Source organism: Gopherus evgoodei, chromosome 18, assembly GCF_007399415.2.
Source record: "Gopherus evgoodei ecotype Sinaloan lineage chromosome 18, rGopEvg1_v1.p, whole genome shotgun sequence".
In the NCBI taxonomy this organism is placed as follows: domain Eukaryota; kingdom Metazoa; phylum Chordata; order Testudines; family Testudinidae; genus Gopherus; species Gopherus evgoodei.
The window spans coordinates 7,394,180-7,417,785 of NC_044339.1; the positions used below are offsets into that span (position 1 = coordinate 7,394,180).

At 45.6% G+C, this 23,606-nt stretch overlaps 1 protein-coding gene across 2 annotated transcripts in view; it reads left to right on the top strand.

The window, feature by feature from the left end:
- The first annotated feature begins 22,248 nt into the window (after window positions 1-22,248).
- The window catches only part of PAX7 (paired box 7), a 146,397-nt gene continuing 145,039 nt past the window's right edge, over window positions 22,249-23,606 (top strand). For both annotated transcript variants that reach the window (XM_030537820.1, XM_030537821.1), the window contains exon 1: window positions 22,249-22,443. In XM_030537820.1, coding sequence (XP_030393680.1) covers window positions 22,359-22,443 — 85 coding nt within the window. In that variant the 5' untranslated portion in view covers window positions 22,249-22,358. The remainder of the gene's footprint in view (window positions 22,444-23,606) is intronic.

Here is a 23,606-nt window from a genome sequence, read left to right on the forward strand (position 1 = left end):
AGAAGAAACATTTTCCCTCTTGATAAAAGCTTTATTATTTGCAGAGCGTTACTGTATAACAGCACGTCCAACATCACTTATTGAATGATGAACATAAGCATCAATGCATTGTGCACATAATAATACATGGATGTAACAAAGCAATTTGGATAAAAGAATCAATGAGACAAACTCATTAGAGAAAATGTAAACTAAATCTTCTCAAAGTATTGGATCAGGGTCCCATGGTGTTGGGAGCTGTAGAAACACCTATACCCTGATCCTCCAATAATTTACGTACATGCTTAACTTTACTTCCATTGGAACGACTTGCTGTGCCGAAAGTTGAAAGTATGTGTAAGTCTTTGTAGAATAGGGGACTTAATAAGAGGCAGTCCCTGTCCCAAAGAGGTTACATTCTCTCTTATGTATCAACATCTTTGGTTATAATTTGCAATTGTTGTGTTATATAGTCTTGTGACTTAATTCCTGCTGTTTATCTTTGCTCTTTCCTGGACATCCTTGATTGTGCTGAACAAGCCTTGATCATCCATGTCAATCGCCTGCCAGTTGTTAGTATTTTCAGAACATCTGGGGTGCCCTTTGTTTTTGGCCCTGTGGATTATTTGGAGGTTGGGACACTGCTCACAATGCAAAACTGCATCATCATCCCAGCCCGAGAGATGACTCCTAACATTGCTCATGGCTCAATAATTTCAAGGCCTTGTACAAACTCTTAAACTGACATGAGAAGTGAGTGCTGTTATCCTCATTTTACAGATAATTCACCTATGGTCACAAAGAGTCAGGAGTAGAGCTGAATCCCCTAGTTTCAAAACTAATCCTCCTTTATAGGGATAGGGAGTTGGCAGGTGGGATCCAGAAGGGGTGTTAGCGGAGCTGGGTGAATTTCATTGTCTGAAATGTTTTTTGGCAAAAAATACAGATTTGGCAATATTGAAGCTTTGCCTGACTTTGTGTTACTTTCACCACATTGTTTTGGATCAAAATAAACCTTAAAAAAAAATCGAGGTTTTGATTTGACCTTTTGAAAACAAATGTTTCGATTGTTTTAATCAAAACTACTTTATGTTTCAAATTTTCCTTTTGGTTTTATTTTTAAAAAATGTCAAAAATGCAGAACACTTGTAATTGAAACGTTTCGTTTTGGGTTGAACAAAGCAATTGCCTGACCTGAAACAAATGTATGTTTTGTTTCACTGAACAGCTGAGAAAATGTTGGGCTTTTTGGATCGATCCCCAAGTGTTTTTTTTCCTTTCAATTTTGCTTTCAAAATCAGTTGTCTGCACCATTCTAGAAGCAAATGGGGACAGGAGAGGTTGTTGCAAGGAAGAATATCTCTGGCTCATGGAGAGCTATCTCCTACATGCTGCTTTTCTGGGTCCCTCTTGCAACATTAAGGCCCTGATTTACCAAAGCACTTAAGTATATGCTTAATCTTAAGCACCGTTGGCTTGAAGGGGACTGAAGCACATGCTTAAAATTAAGCAAATGCTTAAGTGGTTTGCTGAATCGGGGCCCAACTTCGATGCACTCAAAGAAGCATAACCTGTGGAGGTTCAAGTAAGGCAAACTATGACTCTTCCCTGGCACTGCCCCTCACACCTGGATCCACCTGGGGGGTTCAGCAGACGGGAGCAGAGAACAGAGCAGAGCGGAGAACACTCCTGCCTCCTCTTCCACAGACACCTCAGCAAGAATCCACAGGTTCTGGCTCTTTGCACCTATGGACTGGCGCAGGGATCTCAGTGCTGGCTACAAAACTGAATTTGTTTCACAACTGAGACTTTTAAACATCAAGGAGACATGAAACTTGGAAAGGAAATCACCTAATAAAGACATCTGAGTTTAATCATTCCACTCCTGTCCGAAATGTACCATAACTTACAACCAAGTATAAATTCTGGGCCCAGTCCTCTGCTCGTGTAAATCGTTGTAGCTCTATTGAAGTTAACGGGCCAGGTCCCCAGCTGGTGCAAATCAATGTATCTCCATTAAAATCAATGGAACAGAAGCCCAGTTCATGTAAATCAGTGCTACACCCATTTAAACCAGCAGATGACCCAGCCCATATTCTTCAAACACTTCCACTCATTCTTATAGCTGCCCGTATATTTTTAATGTATTTAATTTCCCCCCCCTCCACTCATTGGATTGGTTACAAAATGGTATCTTTTTACCTCGTTTAGGGGACTTTAATTAATCATGTTGTGGAAAACGTGTAACATTTCAGAGTTCTGCTTTTATCATTTATAGAACTGAATCATTTTGATTTTAAAATAACCCAAACCAACAAACAATGCTATTCCAAATATGGGATTATTGATTGTTACAGTAGTTGGCAGATCATCTCATGAATGGCTTGTGCCTAAGAATATTCCAAAAATACAAATTCCCCTTAAAATTAAAAATACTTTAACCATATTTGTAGCTTTTTTTAGTGGCTGGTTTTTACCTCCTGTCCCCACCCCACAATATTTTGCTATTTAGGACAGCATCCTTAGTCAAAACGAGCATTAAAGCACACAGTGGTACATACAAACACCAATCAAGGTCTGCGGCGGGGCGGCGACTCACCTGCGGGGCGCCTCCTGCTGGCCATCTCAGGAATTAGCTCTTTCCACCCCAGAGCGCCCTCTGCAGGCCAGTGTCCTGCCTGCTGCTTGCCCATGTGTCCTTCCCAGACTCCGGTGCCCCTCTATGTCAGGGTTCTTCCCCCCAGCAGTAACTCACAAGCTGGGTTTCCCCTCCCAGGGGAACCCCCAAACCCTCCAAAACCACCTTGCCTCAGTGGCTACTGCCAGTCCCCATCTAGGCCCTGCTCCCTGGGGCAGATAGCAGACTGTAAACCACTCATCATCGGCAAGGGGGTTAGGACCTGCTGCCTTTGCCTATCTCTGAGCTGCCCCTCTGCAGCCCCAGTACCCTTTTGTAGGCCTTTAACTAGGCCTGCAGCCTGAGGTTTTGCTAGGCCAGAGCTCCCCAGCACTGCTCTACCCTAGGTAACCTTCTCAGCTCCCAGGCAGCCAGGTCCTTCTCTCTCACAAAGCTAGAGAGAGAGTGTGTCTTCCAGCCTCTGCCCCTCAGCCCTCTTATAGTGCCAGCCGTGGCCTGATTGGGGCATGGCCCCACCTGTGGCTGCTTTCTCCCAATCAGCCCAGCTTTCCCCCTGCCCCACCCCTCTCCCAGGGTGTTTTAAGCCCTTCAGGGCATGAGTAGGGTGACCACCCCACTACAGGGCCCTAATTTGTTTTAAGAGGGGGGGAATGGTTCATGTCTTCAGCTGGTGTCCGTCAGCTTCTGACTTCAGTGCAGCTTCGGCTGATCAACACCAGCTGAAGATGTGGCCCAATCAATGTAGAGAAGCTAAGATCCACAAAATATTTCAATAGAATTATGTTGGAGAGAGATTAGCTGTCTTCACTGAGCCTGGTCAACCACCGCACACACAACACACTTTGTCATACACGCTGCATAGCACCTCTCCCTTTCGGCATCCTGCCGGGGTCAAGCCGAAACATCCTGCCATCTCTACTGGGAGTTCCATGCGTTTAGGCTGCGATTAGTGAGAAGTGTATAAACACATGCTTAAGTTAAGCAGGTGCTGAAGTCCCACTGATGTCAGTGGGACCACTCACGTCCTTTAATCGTTCTTGGCTGAACAGGGATAGCTGTAAATGTTTTGCTGAATTAGCACCTATAGAACCCAGGGAAGTTTTTACAAAAGCTGGTGTGGGGTTGGCTGGTCCAACTCCAGTTTGGGTGATTAGACTGCAGGGATGCTGGAGCTATTTTTATAGTAGGGGGGCTGAGAGAAATTGAACCAAAGTGTAAACCCTGGATATAATGGAAACCACTTCAAGCCAGAGGGTGCTGGAGCACCCTTAGTTCCAGCACGTCTGTTAGACTGTGCCCCCTAGACCCACACACAGAGAGGTCATATAAAAACGTAAGAATGGCCCTTCTGGGTCAGACCAAAGGTCCATCTAGCCCAGTTTCCTGTCTTCTGACAGCAGCCAGTGCCAGGTGCCCCAGGGGGAATGAACAGAACAGGTAATCATCAAGTGATCCATCTCCTGTTGCTCATTCCCAGCTTTTGGCAAACAAAGGCTAGGGACACATCCCTACCCATCCTGGCTAATATCCATTGATGGACCTATCCTCCATGAACTTATCCAGTTCTTTTTTGAACCCTGTTATGGTCTTGGTCTTTGCAACATCCTCTGGCAAGGAGTTCCACAGGTTGATCGTGCATTGTGTGAAGAAATACTTCATTTTATTTGCTTTAAACCTGCTGCCTACTAATTTCATTTGGTGATCCCTAGTTCTTGTGTTCTGAGGAGGAGTAAATAACACTTCCTTATCTAGTTTCTCTACACCAGTCATGATTTTATAGACCTCTACCATATCTCTCTTTAGCTGTCTCTTTTCCAGTCTGAAAAGTCCCAGTCTTATTAATCTCTCCTCATACGGAAGCCATTCCATACCCCTAATCATTTTTGTTGCCCTTTTCTGAACCTTTTCCAATTCCAATATATCTTTTTTTGAAATGGGGCAACCACATCTGCACACAGTATTCAAGGTGTGGGCGTACCATTGATTTATTTAGAGGCAACATGATATTTTCTGTCTATTATCTATCCCTCTCTTAATTATTCACAGCATTCTGTTCGCTTTTTTGACGCTGCTGCACATTGAGTGGATGTTTTCAGAGAACTATCCACAATGATTCCAAGATCTCTTTCTTGAGTGGTAACAGCTAATTTAGACCCCATTGTTTTATATGTACAGTTGGAATTATGTTTTCCAATGTGTATTACTTTGCATTTATCAACATTAAATTTTATCTGCCATTTTGTTGCCCAGTCACCCAGCTTTCTTAACTATCTTTAGTAATTTTCTTAACTATCTTAAATTTTCTTAATTTTCTTAATTTAATTTTCTTAACTATCTTTAGTAATTTTGTATCATCTGCAAATTTTGCCACCTCACTGTTTACCCCTTTTTCCAGATGATTTATAAATATGTTGAATAGGACTGGTCCCAGAACAGACCACTACTTACCTCTTTCCATTCTGAAAACTGACCATTTATACCTACCCTTTGTTTCCTATCTTTTAACCAGTTACCAGTCCATGAAAGCACATTCCCTCCTATCCCGTGACAGCTTACTTTGCGTAAGAGCCTTTGGTGAGGGACCTTGTCAAAGGCTTTCTGAAAATCTAAGTACCCTAGATCCACTGGATCCCCTTGGTCTACATGCTTGTTGACCCCCTCAAAGAATTCTAGTAGACTGGTGAGGCATGATTTCCCTTTACTAAAACCATGTTGACTCTTCCTCAACAAATTATGTTCATCTATGTGTCTGACAATATTGCTCTTTATTATAGTTTCAACCTGTTTGCCCAATACAGAAGTCAGGCTTACTGGCCTGTAATTGCCAGGGTCACCTCTGGAGCCCTTTTTAAAAATTGGTGTCACATTAGGTATCCTCCAGTCATCTGGTACAGAAGCTGAATTAAATGACAGGTTACAGACTGCAGTTAGTAGTTCTGCAATTTCATCTCTGAGTTCCTTCAGAACTCTTGGGTAAATACCATCTGGTCCTGGTGACTTATCGCTGTTTAATTTATCAATTTGTTCCAAACCTCCCCTAATGACACCTCAGTCTGGAACAGTTCCTCAGATTTGTCACTTAAAAAGAAGGCTCGGGTTTGGGAATCTCCCTCACATCCTCAGCTGTGACGACTGATGCAAAGAATTCATTGAGTTTCTCCGCAATGGCCTCGTTGTCCTTGAGTTCTCCTTTAATACCTCGATCGTCTAGTGGCCATACTGGTTGTTTAACAGGCTTCCTGCTTCTGATGTACTTTTAAAAAAAAATGCTATTATTTTTTGAGTCTTTGGCTAACTGTTCCTCCAATTCTTTTTTGGACTTCTTAATTGTATTTTTACACTTCATTTGCCAGCGTTTATGCTCCTTTCTACTTTCCTCACTAGGATTTAACTTTTTAAAGGATGCCTTTTTGCCTCTCACTGCTTCTTCTGCTTTCTTGTTTAGCCACGGAGGGAAGTTCAGCTGCCTCTGAGAGCACCATTCCCCACCACTCCTACCCAAGGTCTAAATCCTCACTCATTTGAGGATTATTCATCTGACTGCAGGACCAAGGCCAAGGCCCCGGCTCCTGCCGGCTCATTCACACAGGCCTCAGGGGTCTGCTCGCATGAATGAGCTTTCAGGGTTGGGGCCCCAGCACTGTGGGACATTCAGATCCTTCAGGAGCAAGGACAGATCCTATACGATGAGGGGCACCTCATGCAAAGTGGTGCATGCTTTCAGCTTTCATTGGAGTTGACACAAGGAAGCACTCAGCAGCCAGGCTGGCCCCAAGACGGGCTGTGTCACTATCCAATATGATTATTGTATGGCTCTCCATTTCATTGTATCTTCCATTCCCTTCTTTAATTAAAGATAGGCTGCCAAGCCCTGATTCAGCAAAGCATGTGCTTAACTTGGAAGTCCTATTAAGCCCGTGTTTAAGTGATTTGCTGACTTGGGGGCCTTCACTGACTTCGTATGAACAAAGCCAGGGGCAGCTCTAGCAGAGTGAGCTCCGGGTTTGAATTTGATTCTGTATGGCAACCACTCGGTCAGTGCTATTCGTTCACCACCTCTGAGGATTTCCACCCTTTAGAAGTTAATTCCTTGGTAACTTTTAGAGCAATTTCCAGTTCCCATTATGCCCGCTGCGCTCTGTGATAAGTATATGGCTCGTCGACTATCTAGTAAGCTACAGCCTGGGAGATAGTTCTACCTTTCCCTTCCTTGAATAGCGGAGGTGATGTTAGGGAAGTGGCTCTATGGATTACGATAAGGGAATGGGTCACTTTATATGCTGAGCATAGTTGCTAACTTGTCTTTCCGTACTGGGGGTTGGGAAGGCTAATTTTCATGCAGCTCTCTATCTCCTATCAATACCAAACATTCAAATACAGCCTGCATGTTAAAAGCAAAAGACCCTTCCTTTATAGGTATGGCATCATATAAAAGAAACGTAACCATGGGCTTTAGAAATAATGTAAGTAGCTGTTTCGAAATCTAATCAGGGAACCATGAAAATATTTTTTAAATGAAGGAAAAAATTGGGACTTGTTTCTTTTTAATTGCTAGTGGGAGGGAGGGTAAGACCTTCCCAAGGTAGGTAGGTATTTTTTTCCCTGGGACTATAAAATACCCTGTGAATATTAAAAAACTGATTTAAAAAACCGTGGCTCAAACCCTGATCTCGGTCAAAATGGCATAAATCCAGCTAGAGTAATTCCATTAAAGTCTATGGGAGTTACTCTGAATTTTTGCCAGTACAAAGAAGATCAGAATCAGGTTCTGTGTTCATAACAGATGGGGGCTCAGCCCTGTGAAGCACCACATGCCTTCAACTCTCATTAAAGTCAGAATCTAGCAAGCTGCAAAGTTAGCTCTTAATAGATAATATTGTACATGGGTCCAATCCTGCTGCCAGTGAAGTCAATCGCAAAACCCTCGCAGGCTTCGAGGGGACCAGAAGCAGGCCCTCAATTTTCATATCCAGAAGTTTGAAAGTAAAATTCAGTTCTCCAAATGAAAACAAATATGATGTGTTTGCATCCATCTATTGCCTGCTACACCAAGGATTAAACAAACAATTGATTTATAGAGAAAAAATAACGAAGTGGAGAGGAATAACCTAACCATTACCTTTCTAATGAAAATTCAGGAAATGAAAATTGACTCTTGAAAAAATACCCTTCTGCATTGTTTTCTGGGTTTGTCAGCAGATATTTATTCAACTTTATGGTGTATTAGTAACTAGATTATCTTCCATCTCAGAGCCCTGAACTGGTCTGAAGTTGGAGAATTTCTTTGTCAGAAGTCAGCACCAAATGAAAGAGAGCTCCCAGAGAACAGGCACTGCAAAAATACATACCTAAGAGCTCCTCCAACTCCAACTTGTTTGCTTGCTTCCTCTGTTATATTGGCTGCAAAAGTTTCTTTGGCTGCAGTTTTTGATACAGAGTTTTGTTGTATCAGAGCCTGATTCACAGTCTGTTAAGTCAGTGGAGTTTCTGCTTAATTTCCCTGGTCTTGATATTTCTCTCACTTCCACCACTTCTATGGAGTTACCCCTGACTTACACCGGCACAACTATGATCAGAATAGGTCACACTGCGCTGGTCTGCACATGGATTTCTCGCACCACTGTCAACTAACTGGATTTAGTTATACCAGAGCAAACCCCTACCATAAACACACTCAAATGGGTTCGAATCATGCTTTAACATAATCGTTTAGTGAATTAACGAAACCAGAATCAGCATGGTTTAAACCAGTTTGAGTGGGCCTCCATTAGGGGCCCTGCACAGGTGTGTCTGTGTGGTGTTTTTTTTAAAGCAGTCCATTACACTGGTGCAAATTTTGCAGTAGAGGAAAGAGCCTTAAGGGACAGATTCACCTTTGGTGGAAATTTTCATAGGCTTAGGGCATTTTACATCAGCTATGAATCTACCCCTCTGTCTCGGATATAAAACCACTTCTGCCACCCTTACTGATTAGTGCTTTACCAAACCACTAGCCCTACTGAAATTAAAGCAGGGCCCCAGTCCAACAAACAAATCGACATGGCTGCAACCTTATGGTCTCTAGGGTTCTACCCCAGCCAAGGAGTATCCTATGGGGGGGATGGGATAGCTCAGTGATTTGAGCATTGGCCTGCTAAACTCAGAATTGAGAGTCCAATCCTTGATGGGGGCCGCGTAGGGATCTGGGGCAAAAATCAGTACTTGGTCCTGCTAGTGAAGGCAGGAGGCTGGACTCAATGATTTTTTAGGGTTCCTTCCAGTTCTATGAGATAGGTATATCTCCATATATTAATACCTGCATGGATGAATTTGCAGGATTTGGGTCCTATTAATTCAAATAAGGATGATAGAATTGGGCCGCTCAGAACCAAAAAAAAAACAAAAAACCAACCTGTTCCAAACCAGTGAAGTAAGTAGAAAGACTCCCATTGATTTCAATAAGCTTTGGATCAGGTCCATTTCTCTGGATTGTGGTTCAGATGTTGATGTAACAGAGTCCTTATCAGATCTGGGGGGAAAGGGGGGGATCTGATTTTAATTGTAATGCCTATTTAATTATTCTTATGCTAAGCCAAGAAGAAATGATAGTTGCAGGAGATTAAAGTGCTATAAGGCTGAGCCACATGTAAATTTCCTTCCATGTTTCAGAGGACTTCTTTGTGTTTGACAAAAATGTTATGAATTTGAAAAGGGAGAGTTTTCCCCTTTATATCATTTGCCTTATTGTGAACTGGTGCCATAATTATTATGACACAATAAATAAAATGGTTTAAATCAGTGGTTTCCAAACTGGGGTTCGTGAAACCCTGGGGAGGTCGCAAAATGTTACAGGAGGTTCTTGGGAAAAAGTTCCCTAATGGCAGACGGAGCTGTCCCTAGCCACGCCGAGATGCCTGGGGCCAGCAGCCTGGAGCCCCTGGACTTCCAAGAGCTTAGCAGGTCAAAGCAAGCATATCTATCACACTGAAGAGATTAAAACTTCAAGACTCCTTATGAGAAATGGAAAAGGAGGTGGATATTTTTTGCTGTTTTTAAAATTAAATAGGCAGCTAGTCGTGTTTTTTAAATTATTATGAAGAACAAGATTAAGCTTTGTTGTAAAATGTGCGTTGTTTGCCTGGACCGCTCAAAACCTGAATGCTTGTATAGGAAGAACTCTGAGTTAGTTTCTTAAATACCTTCACGCTGTTTCACATCTGATACTCCTTGATGAAATATAGGAGCCTTGTCTTATAACAGCCTTATTCAAAGTGATACAAGCTACGAAAGTGAGATCTTGGAAGAGTGTTGCAGTTTTCATAATGTAATAAAAATGCTGTAATGAAATAATAATTAATAATAAATAGTGTGTAATAAGCATGTCATAAAAACAAATTTTACATTTCCAAGATCACTGCTTTTATAATTTATACTCAGGTAAAGGAGAAAATCCCTGGAAATACTCATTTTTAGGAGGGGGTTCACAAGACTTGGCGTTTTAGTAGAAGGGGTTCACAGGTTGTTAAAGTTTGGGAACCACTGGTTTAAATAATATTTTAAAAGAAGAGGGGGGAAAAAACCAACTGCATCTCCAAAACAAAAGCCAAATCCCGAGCGCTTCTAGCTCTTATCAGTAGTTCTCAAAGTGCTTTACAAAGGAAAGAAATGTCACGACCTCTTTTTTACAGATGGAGACACTGAGGCACAAATAAGCAATGTGCCAAAGGTCCCTCACAAGCCCAGTGGCAGAGCTGGAAGTAGAATCCAGGTTTGGGAGCTCCTCACTCAGGATCCTACCCAATGTCCCACACTGCCCCCACTATTGTCATCGTTATACCTATTACACCCAAAGGCCCCCATGGGGATTGGCCCCATTGCACGGGGCACCCTACGGACACAGGAAAATACATCTCTTTTAAAGCTGGCAGCCTGAAGATGTAAATCAGGAATAACTCCACTGATGCTAAGGGCATTGTGCCCATGTGAAACCAGTATTTGAGGACAATTAGCCTTGATGGTGTGAGGATGGAGTAAAACTCATCCAAGAAACAGCTGTACAAAGCAGGCCCATGACCCTGATATGCAAAATATTTTGCCAGCCCAACTACTAAAGGCTAGAAAAAAGTATTCAGCTTCATTTTTTACTGCAACGCTTAAAAGACACAAAGAGCTGTTTGTATGGAGTGGTATTGCTTGACTGCAGGGGGCAGGGGGGCAGGTGTCCTCTTCTTTAGTTTACTAGCTAATAAAATGTTTTTCTTTCCTATTGTGGCATCCCTCCACCCACCTTCTGACCTTTTACATTTGGTGTAATTAGAAGCTACCTGGTGTGAATGGAAAGCGGGGAACTGAAGTTTTCTCGGTGGGGCTTCAACCTCCTTCCCACTTCCTGCCTCCCTTCCAGCTCTGAAAGTTCCTGAAATTCAGACTTGCTTTCAAAAAGGGATTCTTAGCCTCTCGCAAATTACAGCCTGGAAAGGACAGAATTACAGTTCTTGAGGATTAAAACAGCCCCTGCCAGGATTAGGTGACATGCCAGGGAGGAGACAACACTGACAAAGAAACAAACGCCATGTTAGCATGAGCCCCCAGACCCTGCCAAGAGGAGACAGCGATGCTTCAAGGTGCTGATGTTTTAAATGAGAGCATTTTGTACAGGTTTTACAGGTCTGGGAGAGGACCAGGGAAAATAAACTGTAAAACTATTCATTACCAATGTGTTAGGGGGGCAGTTGTCCAAAGCACTAGCCAAATCGTGCGTTTGATCCAGCGTCACGAAACATGAGGTAATTTTACACACAAACCATATTTACCGTTACGGTGGCACATAGAGGCCCCAACTGACAGCAGGGACCCAGTCAGGCAGTGTGGGCTCATGGTTAGAGCACTAGTTGGGGACTCAGATCTGGGTCCTCCACCATTGGCCTGCCGGGTGACCTTGGTCAAGTCACTTCACTTCTCTGTGCCTCAGTTGTCCCATTTTTAAAATGGGGATACTGATCCTGGCCTCCTTTGTAAAGCATGTTGAGAGCTACTGATGAAAAGTGCTACATAAGGGCTAGGTGGTGGCATTATTCTTGTGCCAGGTGCTGTACAAATGCCCAGAATGAGAAATAGTGCCTGCCCCAAAGAGCTAAATAAATAAGACTGGTAATCATAGTATTGCCCCCATTTAAATGAGAGGTGACACAGAAATTGAGTGACTCACTAAAAGCTGAGAATTGAGACCATTTCACCTGAGTTCCAGCCCACTGCCTTAACCACAAGACCAGCCTTCTGCTGCTGCAGTTGCTTCACCATTCAGGGCTGCAGCATAGTGCCATTCAAACAGCAGCTATTATGGCGATTCTTATGAAATATTGGGCCTGATTCTCTTGACATTTACACTGGACTAATGCTACTGGTCCGTGGATTCAGATGGATGTGAAAGTGGCTAAGTGAGATGAGCGCTAGGGCTTACACCAACACTATTCCAGAGCTACCCTAACGTGTTCCCCTGATAAGATTCGAGAGCTGAGAGACCCCCTCAGACCAATTACAGATACCAGAAACTGTTTGCTTCCACCTCATTTTGAATCACATGGCCCCATTCCTTTTCCTCATTCCTATCATTGCCTGCTTACCCACAATCCCTGCCCTCCCCAGTAGCAGCCAAAGAAGCCAGCCAGCTGACTCTGAAGATATCAGAGGATAAAGGAGGATAGCGTTAAGGTTAGTGGGGCAGAGTTAAGGTTAATGTGGGAAAAGTTGCACTCAACTTCTCTGTGTTTAATGTTGTTTTTTGAACTATCACCTTTGAATGCTTCTTGGTTTTAAAGGGAAATTAATTCTCAACCTTCATTTTGTTTTAACAAAGTTTGGGGAGGAGGGCTGGGAAGATATGCAAAGAAATCTTTGGAGACATTAGCTGTCCTCAGCCTTCAGAGGATAAAGCAAGAAGAGAAACATATCCAGAGTTTATCTGTGGTATTTCAGAAACTGATTCAGAAAAGATGAGCTAGGGTTTGCTAAAAAATGGATGGTGCATGGGATAAGTTGCAGCTGACTTCACTAGATGCCCTACCCATAGCAAAATTGGGGCCTGATTCTGAGGGCTGCTGTGCGCTTTCCTTTGCCATTGGGCCAAATCCCACATTCCTTACTCCATTTTTAATTAGTGCTTGTTCGCCATTGCGGTCCAGATAAGTTTGCCTAAGTAACGGCTGTAAGGCTTAAGAGAAACAACAGTAGATTCCATTAGAATCTTTCACCTGATCTCTGTTAGTTTCTGCTGGTCACTGCAGATTCCTACCTGGATTTCACTGGTTTCTCCTGCAAGACCAGTAGCTCCGGGACCCAGAAGACCAATGGGTCTGTTGATCCATCCTTAACTCTAGTTGCCATTTGGAACCAAAAGGAATTGCCTGAAAAACTTCAACTGGAGTTTTCACTAGGGACAGACAAGTAAGAACCAAGGGCTGAAATCTGCTTTCACTCATATTACTGTGTAAATCTCGAGTAAATCACTGGAGTTACTCTGGATTTACACCAGTGTAGCTGGGATCGCAGCCTGACTCTGCGACCTCCGGACTGAGTTCATTGAAGTCAATGGCAGCTGAGGATGGTCAGTAATTCCTGGGCAATTGTCAGGGAAAGAGGATAGATCTTCTTGTGGGAGAATCCTGGGAGCTCTTCTCCAGGGCAGTTTTCTTGAAATCACCTTCTATTTGATGCATTTAAAGACAAAGGACCTGATTCCACACTGCATTACACCAGATCCATTGACTTCCATGGAGTTACACTTTCCTGAAAGTGGTGGAACAGAGTGGAGAATCCAGCCCACACTTCTGCTCAGCAGATACATCTTTATGGCCAGGGATAAAAGTTGTTTCTTCCTCTTCATTCTCCACTCTGATAAACAATCAGAACTTCTCTGTCTGGTGTGAGGAAGCGGCTTTGATTTTGTTTTGTGCCTGAGTTTGATGATATTATTTTTTCTTCACCTATCAACCTCCCAAAGAACCTAGATTCTGGTTTTATCCCAGTGGTTTCCAAGTGTGTCTCCCTGGGCCAAATTCAATTGATTGATTGGAGATGAAGAAAAGAATTGAGGGCAACGTACTCCCCAGCTGGCATAAATCAGCGTAGCTCCATTAAAGCCAGCAGAGCCATGCTATTTCAACCAGTGGAAGACCTGGCCCATGGCCCTCCTAATGGGGACCAAATTCTAAAGTGCTGCAAATAACCATTGAGTAATTAATCGTTGGAACAATTTACCAAGGGTGCGGTGGATTCTCCATCACTGACCATTTGTAAATCACGACTGAGTGTTTTTTTCTAAATGATCTGTCCTAAGAATTATTTTGGGAGCAGGTCTCTGGCCTGTGTTATAGGAGGTCAGACTACATGATCACAATGGTCCTTTCTGGCCTTGGAATCCATGAATTTATGAAACCACAAAGATCTTTTTTAATTGAGCCATTCCCCATTCAGGGGATTTTTACAGTGTGTGTGTGCCGGGGGGCGGGGGCTGCTCAGGGCCAGGAAACCAAACTGTAAACATGTATACAACGGAAACCACTTCAAGCCAGCGGGTGCAGAGCACCCCCAGCACTGCCAGTTCCAAGTAACACCCATGGCCCCATTTCTAAAAGGAGAGGGAGAGAAAACCCACCATGAATAAGGATGAGAAGGTTTCTGATTCTGAGCCTTTTCAAGACACAAGTGAGCTGGGAACTATGAGAGAGAGTGAGAGTGAGCAAGGGTGGGGGGAACCTTTGCAAATGCACTTTTTTTTGATCTATCTTAACAACCACGATAGAGAATTAAATGGAATTCATTTCCGTGATGAAGGAATTAATGGCGCTAGGGAGAATCAGGTTCAGGTAGGAGACTTGAATCTAAAGAAGGGAATAAAGCCTTGAAATTCAAATGGGGAAAAAAATGATTCTGTAAGCATAAAGGGAACCTATTTTACACCTGTAAGACTAACTGTGTAACTAGAACCAAGTGATCCCTCTGGGAAGCACGAATTGTGCTTTTAATTCACCTAAACAAATGTGCGGCTGGGCTTCCAATTCCATCCATTTCAATGAAGACCAGGCTCTTCATTCGGATCGTTCCCATAACCTTTCCGCAGCCACATTCCCCCAGGAGTTTTCACCCTCCTTCTCATTGGCGCCAGTGTCTTCCTGGTAGGATTAGACCACGTTGTAGAATATAGCTAGGCTCTGCATTTACTCCAGCCACTTTTCAGCTGAGGATTTCTAAGCGCTTTCCAAAAAGTGGTAAATATCCAGGTGCCCCACTTCACAAGTGGCTTGCCCAGGAGAAGTGGTTTAGCTTCCCCTGCTGCATAGCCCATTTGCAAGGGTGGAGCCAGACCCTGCTTGAAACTGGAGGAAGCCGGGCCAGGGGGAAATCACAGACTTCCTTGGCAGAAGCATGGGGACTTGCCCCATTGCTGGTCATGAATTGCTGAACTGGGGCTAATCCAGAGGATAGGCCAGACCAAATCGAGTGGCGAGATCAGGGGCAGAGCTGGCCCCTAGAAAGTGCTTAGTGATGTTGAGTGCCCAAGTGGAGACAGCTAGATATTTAGAGGGCAGATGCTTGGCACTTTTTGAAACCCTGACTCCTTTCAGCTCACTCAAGCTGTGGGCCCCCAAAATGGAGCTGCCCACTAGTCACTGTTGAAAACCTTGGTCCCTTGCTCTCACTACTAGACACACTGTCCCAACTTGTAGGCAGCTGGAATCCATCCATGTCCCTCACATCCCGCCCCCCAACACATGGAACCCGCAACAACCCCCCCGTAAGGAGCACAAAGGAATGGATCATACAATCCCCCACCTCCTTCTGCATCAGCGCAGGAGTGTCCTGCTTAAGCCCCACCAGGTCGCTGCTGAAGAGGAGAGATGCAATAAGAAAATAAGAATGGGCCTCCTGGGTCCATCCAGCCCAGTCTCCTGTCTTCTGACAGTGGCCAGTGCCAGGTGCCCCAAGGGAATGAACAGAACAGGGAATCACCAAGTGAGCCATTCCCTGTGGCCCATTCCCAGCTTCTCTCAATCAGCTTCTTTTATTACCAGTTACCCTTTTACCATATAATGTGACTAAACCCAACACTCAGAATGAGGAAAGTAACCCCAGCCCTGCTCCTGCCTTGATGCCTGTTTGAGCCTGGCAGCAAGAGTACAGAGAAAGCATGTTGTAGGCAGAGAAAACCCAATTAGGATGTTGCACCCTGACAACAAGTAGAACTGAGCCTTTTAGCAAGGAGTATTTAATCTTCTTTAGAAAAACTAAGCAGGGACTGCCAATGGGATAGAAGTTAGTGTGGGACTGCTGAATCTCTCCAAAGCCACTTATGGGTTCAAAGACTGAACAAGGCCAGGGCCCGCCTTATTATTTTGATTTGTTTCATGAAAATACTTTGCTCATTCCATCGATGTTATGCTTTGATAAGGTAATTGTTCAAGGGCGCAGCTTACATCTTATTAATACCGCACTCTGGGCAAATTAAACCTGGCCCAATGGAAAGCCAGCGTGGAGGAGCTCTGTGGAATCCAGCCCAGAGTGCTGTGACACTTTGCCTTTTGTTCAGGGTCCTGTCAGGGAGCAGAGCTTGATGGGGTTTGATTCGGGGAGTTTGTTTCTTGCTGTCCCTTGAGAAAGTTCCTGGGAAAATAAATGAATTCCCATTACACACAAATTAACAGCCTTCCTTGTGAGTCTGCAAGGACTGTATCTCTCACACACACACAGTGTGGAGACATGCAAGAAATTGCAAACAGTTTTGTTTTGTTTTTTTAAATACAGTCTTGGAGGTCAAACTATTTCTCACTTCCACCTTGGGGCTTGAAAAAAAAAGCCTGTGGTCTGATTGCATGGAACTTTTTTTTTTTTGTTTTTTAAGCAATTAAGCTAAGAGCATCTCTCTGGCAAATAAACAGAGCCTTGTTTTCCCACCAAAGAGGGAGAAGAAAAAAAAGACAGAGGAAGCAGGAACACAAACTGAGAATTAAAGGCCAGCACTGCTCTCTCCATACCAACTAGAGGGGTCGCATCTTGCTCCCGTTGGAGCCAGGAAGTTCAGTGGCAGCAGATTTTAAATGTTCAGAATCTGGTTTTTGCTTGTTTGGTTGTTTTCCCGCTTCTCAGTCCATCCACCTACATAAAAAGCACAGGCTAAAACTAAAGGCAATTCATCTGAACACAGAATTGCTTGAAGGGAGATCTTTCTGGCCAGGAAGCAGGGATATATATGTAGATACTAAGGTGATAAAGTGTGTTATAACTTAAGAATCAATATAGACGAGACTAGACTAGAGCTAGACACACACACACACACATTAAGATAATTTACCCTTGGCCTTGGTTTAAAGCCCATCGTAATCACTGGGACATTTCAATACGCTTTGGATCAAGCCCTTAGTTTCTGCAAGAAAATATTCATGTCAATTTCGTTTCCGGTTTTACACAAGCAGTAAATCAGGTCTTTGCCATGTGTCCTGTTTTGTGTCCTTTAGATTTTTTTTTTTTGTATTTATTTATTTGTTTGACTTTTCCCTGGATACCATCTTTAAGGACACGTAGCTTTTCAGCCCTGAACTGGCCTTTTAAATAACAAACGAGTTTTCCTGCCTCTTGTCTTCGATGCTCGCTGCAAACATTCAGTCTCTCTTCTTCCCCGTGGGAAAACATTTGCGGAACGCGCGTGATACTTATCTCTTGAGATTTTTTTTTTTTTGCAATGGTCGTTTTCAAACAACGCCGAAGCCCTTCCGAAATATTGTTGTTGTTTTTTTAAATCCCCAATTTTCAAGGCGTATTGCTTGCCTCTGCAAGGGCGATTCGTTGAATAATCGCTTTACAATAATGCTCATCGCACAGAAATTTCAAGTGGAAAACCCCTCACACGGATAATCTCCGTGTACATTTCAGGAGAAGGGAGTAACTTCTCCTTAAATAATTCCCCTGCGGTCCTTTTTAATTATTATTCTTATTATTACATTTTAACAAAATCACGATCAAATTCTCCAGCTTTTAATATTTTCAAAAGTGCATATTAAAAAGCACGGCTGATTGGAATGATCTTTTGCAGAGAAGCTCTCCCCTTTCAATCCTCTCTTGGAGCAGTGTCAAAACAGACGTTCAAACGCATGATCCCAATAAATAAAGAATAAGCCGGGTTTTTTTTTTAAAGCCATAATGGATAGCCCGTCTCTAAAACGCGCAAGGACTAAGCTGGCGAGGAAGGGGGGCAGTTTTGCTTTTGGCAGCGTGTGCATTGCCTAAGTGATTTTTCCTGGGCAAGCTTAACCTAGCTGCCTTCCTCAAGTCGAGAATTTAATAACCAGACCTTGACAGGACGCAGCGCCCTGTTAGCCAGCCCCTCCGCAATTTACATACGCCGCCCCTCTGCTGAGTGGCTCTGAGTTCCACCAGAAGTAAAAGGAAGATGAGTTTGCTGGGGGGGCGGGGGGGAGAGAGAATAACACCCCTATTCCCTTATCCTTAAGAGTGGTCTTTCAGTGCTGATTTACAAGCCATCTCTCCAAAGGGAGCCCTGATATACAGCATTTATCAACCAGAAACATACCTTGGGAAACCATGGAGATACGCAGAGAAGTGAGGAGTCCCTTTCAAGACGCGAGGAATTCTGTCTTGTTGCTTTAAGCAGTTAATCGGGTCCCTTTCTTGATTGATGCTTGTTTTAATCTATCGCTTAGCGCTCCCCGGAGAGAAAAGAAGGGGGCTCTCCTTTGTGCACATGGGTAATGAAGCAAGGCATTGGGGGAAGGGGAAAAAAGGGTCCCCCCCCCTTTCTTAGCTCTCCGCTTGGGCGCTCAGGTAACAGCCCCCCCCTTCACCCGGCAAGCCCCCAGATCTGCGTGTGAAATTGCCATTTCACCCCCGCACACTCCTTAATTGTTGGAAAAATTATTTGTGAAATTGCTTTCCACCAGGAGAGCGGTGCACGCTTATTACACATATACACACACCACCTTGCATTTCCAAGGCATGGAGTTCCCAGGATGCTGAGTACCTGCTTCCCCCAGTATAAACCTACTTGTCCCAAAACACACACACACACACACACACACACACACTTACAAAAGTTAAGGCTGCTTAAAATGCCAGCACAAAAGAAGCCAGGTGCCATCTTTGCCTCGTTGGTTCCCTGATAAATGCCCAGTGGACCCAGGACTCCTGCTCTGGGGTTCTTGCTTTGGGTTAGATGCAATCGTTAGAGCTGAAATTTGGAAATCAAGAGTCCAACCTGGCCCTGAGAGGTGGGGACGGGGCGGCTGGTCCTTCAATCTGCTTGGCCATAATGCCTTCATCAAGCTAGATTACGCATTGTCTGTGGAGATGATTATTCCAAAAAATACATTGGACAAAAGGATGAGGGGATAAAGGAAGGGAGTGGGGGGGGGGATCTGAAGTTTCTAGTGTCAAATCTTTTTCAATTCTCCCTGCTCCTTTGGGCAGGGTAAGGAAAACAAATCCTACTTTTGATCTGGAATTTTTATCCGAGAGAGGTAACCTTAGAGTAGCAGGGAAGGCAGGACGCTTCTCAAATAATCGTAGGGCTATAGCTATAGTCTCTCTAAGAAGGTGTCCTAAGCAAGAGGTTTAGTGGAGACAAGATTTTCCCTATTTTTTTAATCAGCTGGGGCGCTACAAAATCGGAGCCGCGTCATTTTCAACTCCCCCCCCCCAACCAAGCGCAGTCCAGTTGAAATGAAAATAATGAATTGGAGCAACCCTCAAGAAATTCAGCTAATAGGGGTCTCCAAGTCCTTTCAAACTGGTCTGTTTTATCCCCTTCCCCCCCCCATCGCTTTCCTGTGTGTTTCCCCTAAAAGTTTAGGAGCTGACACGTGTAGGGGGAAAGAAGGGATGAGAGAGAAAATGTTTGAAGCGTTTCGACTCTTTGGAAAGAAATTGACATGATCGATTTTGTTTCTCTCCCTTCTGAGAAAGAATGGGCTGGAACAGAAACATCACCGAGCAAATAACCCTCTCTCCCCCCTCATCATTTGGTTCAAGGTCTTTATTGCATCTGGGAACTGATCAGCTTTGGAAACACCCCCCTCCTCAAAAAAAAAGAGCTGCCATGGTTCAACTCAAAGAAGCTTTTAACGGGAGGGATTTTCTTCTGTGCCTTGCAAAGTGTCTGAGATCTATCAGGCCGGGGATGGGAGATGTGTGAATGATAGAAAAATTGAAGCAGAAGTGAGGGGAGGGGGGCAGTCGCTTTTAATTGTTGGATTGCAGCTTAAACTGTCAACCTGAAACGTCTCAGGCAGGGAGAACTGTTATATTGGGAGGTCGGATTACTAGCTGGAGGGGGCTTTTTATGAGGACGGGGGGAAGAAACTGATGCGCCCGTGCCTTGTTGGGAGAGAGATTGAGATCCAGCCTGTGTCTAGCCGCGTCTTAATTCTTATTAGAGAAGACAAAACAGGAGGGAAAAGTGATCAGAAACCTGTATTTGCCTGGGAATCTGTCTCTCTTCTGGCTGGTTTTCCAACGGGAATATACTTTTTCATTGGGGGAAGGGGGTCCGATTGAATGGGAGAGGGTTTGGGAGACCTGATTTTGGTTGCAACAAAGTTTTGTTGTTTTTTTTTTAAGAAAGAAAAGCTGCAAGTGTAGGGTAAAAAAAAGTTTTCCGTGATTTCCAGGAAAAGTCCTTTTACAGCTGCAAACAAAAGAGTCCGCAAAGCCCTGGCGTCGTTCCCTGCTGAGAAAGAGTTTTGTTCCCTTCAAGTCCCAAAGCAGCCACCTTCAGGGGAAACATTTGCTGTTTGTTCAAATTGTCCTGGGTCAGCGGGACGATCCCCCATGGGGAAGCCCAGGCTCCACCTCACGCTAGTGGATCGCACCTGGGGGGGGAACGGGGGGGCTGGGCGAGCAATCAGCTCTGTGGCAACCCTCCCCTCCCCCCCCCGGCGCTCAGGAGCGCCTCTCAAAGCAGGGCCCGATCCTGCAAAATGTTTTCCCTGGAGGCAGCTCTCCCCTGGCTGGAGTTTTGTTTGCCCACGGGAGGGAAGAAAGAACAAGGGGGGGGGGGACTCCGGAGTCAGGTTGTTTCGAACCTGCCTTTCCTCGGTTTGAAACACTAATGATGAGCCAGCCATACAGGGCAACTCACAAACACGCCAAGCCAAGGTCGGTGGGGCTGGGTTCACAGACCAAGGCGTGATCTTTGCCCGGATCCTTAGGAGAGGGTGTTACCCAACTTCCCTGGGTCTTCTCCCACCCCACCTGGCTACTGACTTTGCCCTTTCCCCCATTCGCGTCCTCGCCCCCCCCACCAAAAATGCCTCCAGATGCGTGAGGAGGGTCCCCTAAGACACGAGAGAAATGTGTCCCCAGGTCTGGAGAGGAGCAGTAAGGACTCCCACGGGCCAGGCACTTGGGAAGGGGGATGAAACAGGAGAAAACCCGCCCCCTAAACTTGAAGAGGGTTTAAATGGCAGCGAAGGAAGCAGGGAAAGGGGGTTACATCGTTTGGCTGTGAAGGCGTCAAGGGTGGTTTATGTCCACACACACAAAGCGGTCGCGTTCGGGGCTTGTAACCCACTGGGCCATTTATTCCCACCAGGCACATTCGCCCTGGACCCATCTCTTTGCTCCCCGCATCTGTGGGGGGGGGGGTCGGGGGAGCGGTTAATTTACAACTTGCTTCGGGGAGAAGTTTGGTCAGCGGATTCAAACGAGTGCCAGAGAGAGATCCCCTAACGCGGGCCAGCTGGAGAGGCGCGGGCGCATTGCAGGCTGGGGAGGAGGGTTTCTTGGGTTGTAGGTTTCTTCTGGAGTCCTTAGTAGTGGCAAAACCTCCCCTGATGGGCTGAGAGAGGGGGCGGCTCGGTTGCCACTAAAGGAGACAGGCATCGGCCAAGCCAAGCCGGGGGCTCTGGGCGACACTTCAGGGGGGATCGTGCTGGCGCATAATGATCCTTCAGCTGAAGCCCCGTGCACTGGGGAGGGAACTTGCCTACCACCGGGAGGTGCTTTCCCAAAGTTTCCCCCCACACACACACAAATCCCCAGCCTGCCCTGCAAACGAGGCCAAGCCGATGACTGAATTCCAACCCCCAAGCCCTAGATATGCCTGTGCGTTTGGAAGCTGCTTTCTGCTGTCTTTCCCTCCGCCCCCACGGCAGTGCCCCTTCCCCTGCTTATGAATAAAAGAAAGACTCTGGAGCCTATCACAGCTCACTCGGGGCTCTCCCTCTTCCTACCCAATGCGCCAAAGTTAGGCGCTTTAACTTCCAAACCTTCCAGCTGACATAGCCCCCCCGCCCCATCATCCTCCTCTCCCGAAAACAACCATCCCCTAAGCGATCACCAACTGCCACACACACATACACAAAACAACAACACCACAATAAAACAGAAGGGGGGGGAATCAGTCCCCCAGAAGCCCTGCCCAGCACAGAGACCACTGGGGATGTGGCCACTTCCCCCTCTAGTCTGTCTGTTACATTCCACAAGAGCGTAAGCTCGGTCCAGCTGAGCCACTTCGCTAGAACTTTAAGGAGAATTTCTGGGGGGGTGATTTCCCCCCTCCCTCCTTTCCCTGTCGGAGCAAAAGATTTCCCCGTTGTTGGTGCAGCCCAGGGCTGGGCAGCAGAGGCCGAGAAGACAGGGCAGGCTGCTGCAGGTCGCCGGACTTCATTTCGTTTCGCTCAGCCCAGACAAGCGGGTGGCCTGGCTTTGATCTGTGAGTCTGGTTGAAACCCAGCCGCTCCAGACTGACTTCGGGATGGCAACTTTACCCGGGACAGTTCCCAGAATGATGCGCCCCGCGCCAGGGCAGAACTACCCCCGCACCGGGTTCCCTTTGGAAGGTAGGTCTTGATTTTAAATGGCTCGTTTCTACACAGCCGATCGCCGTGTGGGGACATCTCCCTCCCTGCCAGGGCCAGAATGCAGCACTGGAGTCCAGGGGGGAAGGGAAAACTTGCAACGGGCTGTGAGATCCCCAGCTAATTACCCTGTAACTTTCAACCCTCATAGAGTCTGGGGGCAGATCTCCTCATCTGACTTTCCGAGACAGCCGGCAGTGATTATTTGCCAGCTCCTTGACGTTAGCAAACGTGGGGTGGTTTTTTTGTCTCTCCAAATCTCACCCCCTTAGACGGACACGACCCCGAGCGTCTCCCCAAACTTTCTGTTTCCTTCCCGAACTGGGTCGCTTCAAACTTCGGAAGCGGCTTCCCAAGAATCGGAGACCTTAGCCACCCCGGGCTCGAGGGAGGGGAGGTCACTGCTCAGGGCTGAAATGGACCCATTTGCAACAAGCCGCCGAAGGTTTGGGGGCTTTTGAGCTCCGGAAAGGCCCCTGAAGCTGTCAGAGGATGTGTCATTCCCCCCACCTCGCAGCGTTGCTAAATTCAATTCTAGACGTATCTGCCTTTGCACTGTGTGTCTGTCTGCACGTTACCTTCATTACCGGTATTATTTCTCACCCGCCTGCTGGCTGTTTAGCAGAGGCAAATTCAGAGTGGGACCCCTCTCCCCGCATTTATTAAAGCAGAGAATCTCAGGCAAGCCGTGATCAAGTGGCCAAACTCACACCGATGGAAACCCACGCAGGCTGCAAAACACACAAGCTAGGGGGATTTGCTCAAGGGCTTTTCTGTAGCAAATGAAGTAAAGCAGACGGACAGGGAAAGGATCAAAGGATTACAACAATATTTGCACACCGTGCCTGGGAATAATGAAAAGAGAGAGCGGCCGGTGCTTTTGGTACCTCTCGAATGTAAAATTGGCCACTCGAGTGTTATCTGCCGCTAATGAGGTAGCCAGCGAGTGCTGGCCCAGTGACTTTGAATTAGTGGTGCATGATTCTTATTAAATCGGGAGGCAATTTCTGGACTCGGTTGTTCTTTGCAAAGAGAAACTCGGCCTTGTCACACACACCCCCCCATGGCCGTCACCTCTTGGCAAATTATGCATCTGAGTTCTTCGGTGTTTTCCAGGCTGTGAAATTGTATTAATCTGCAAGATA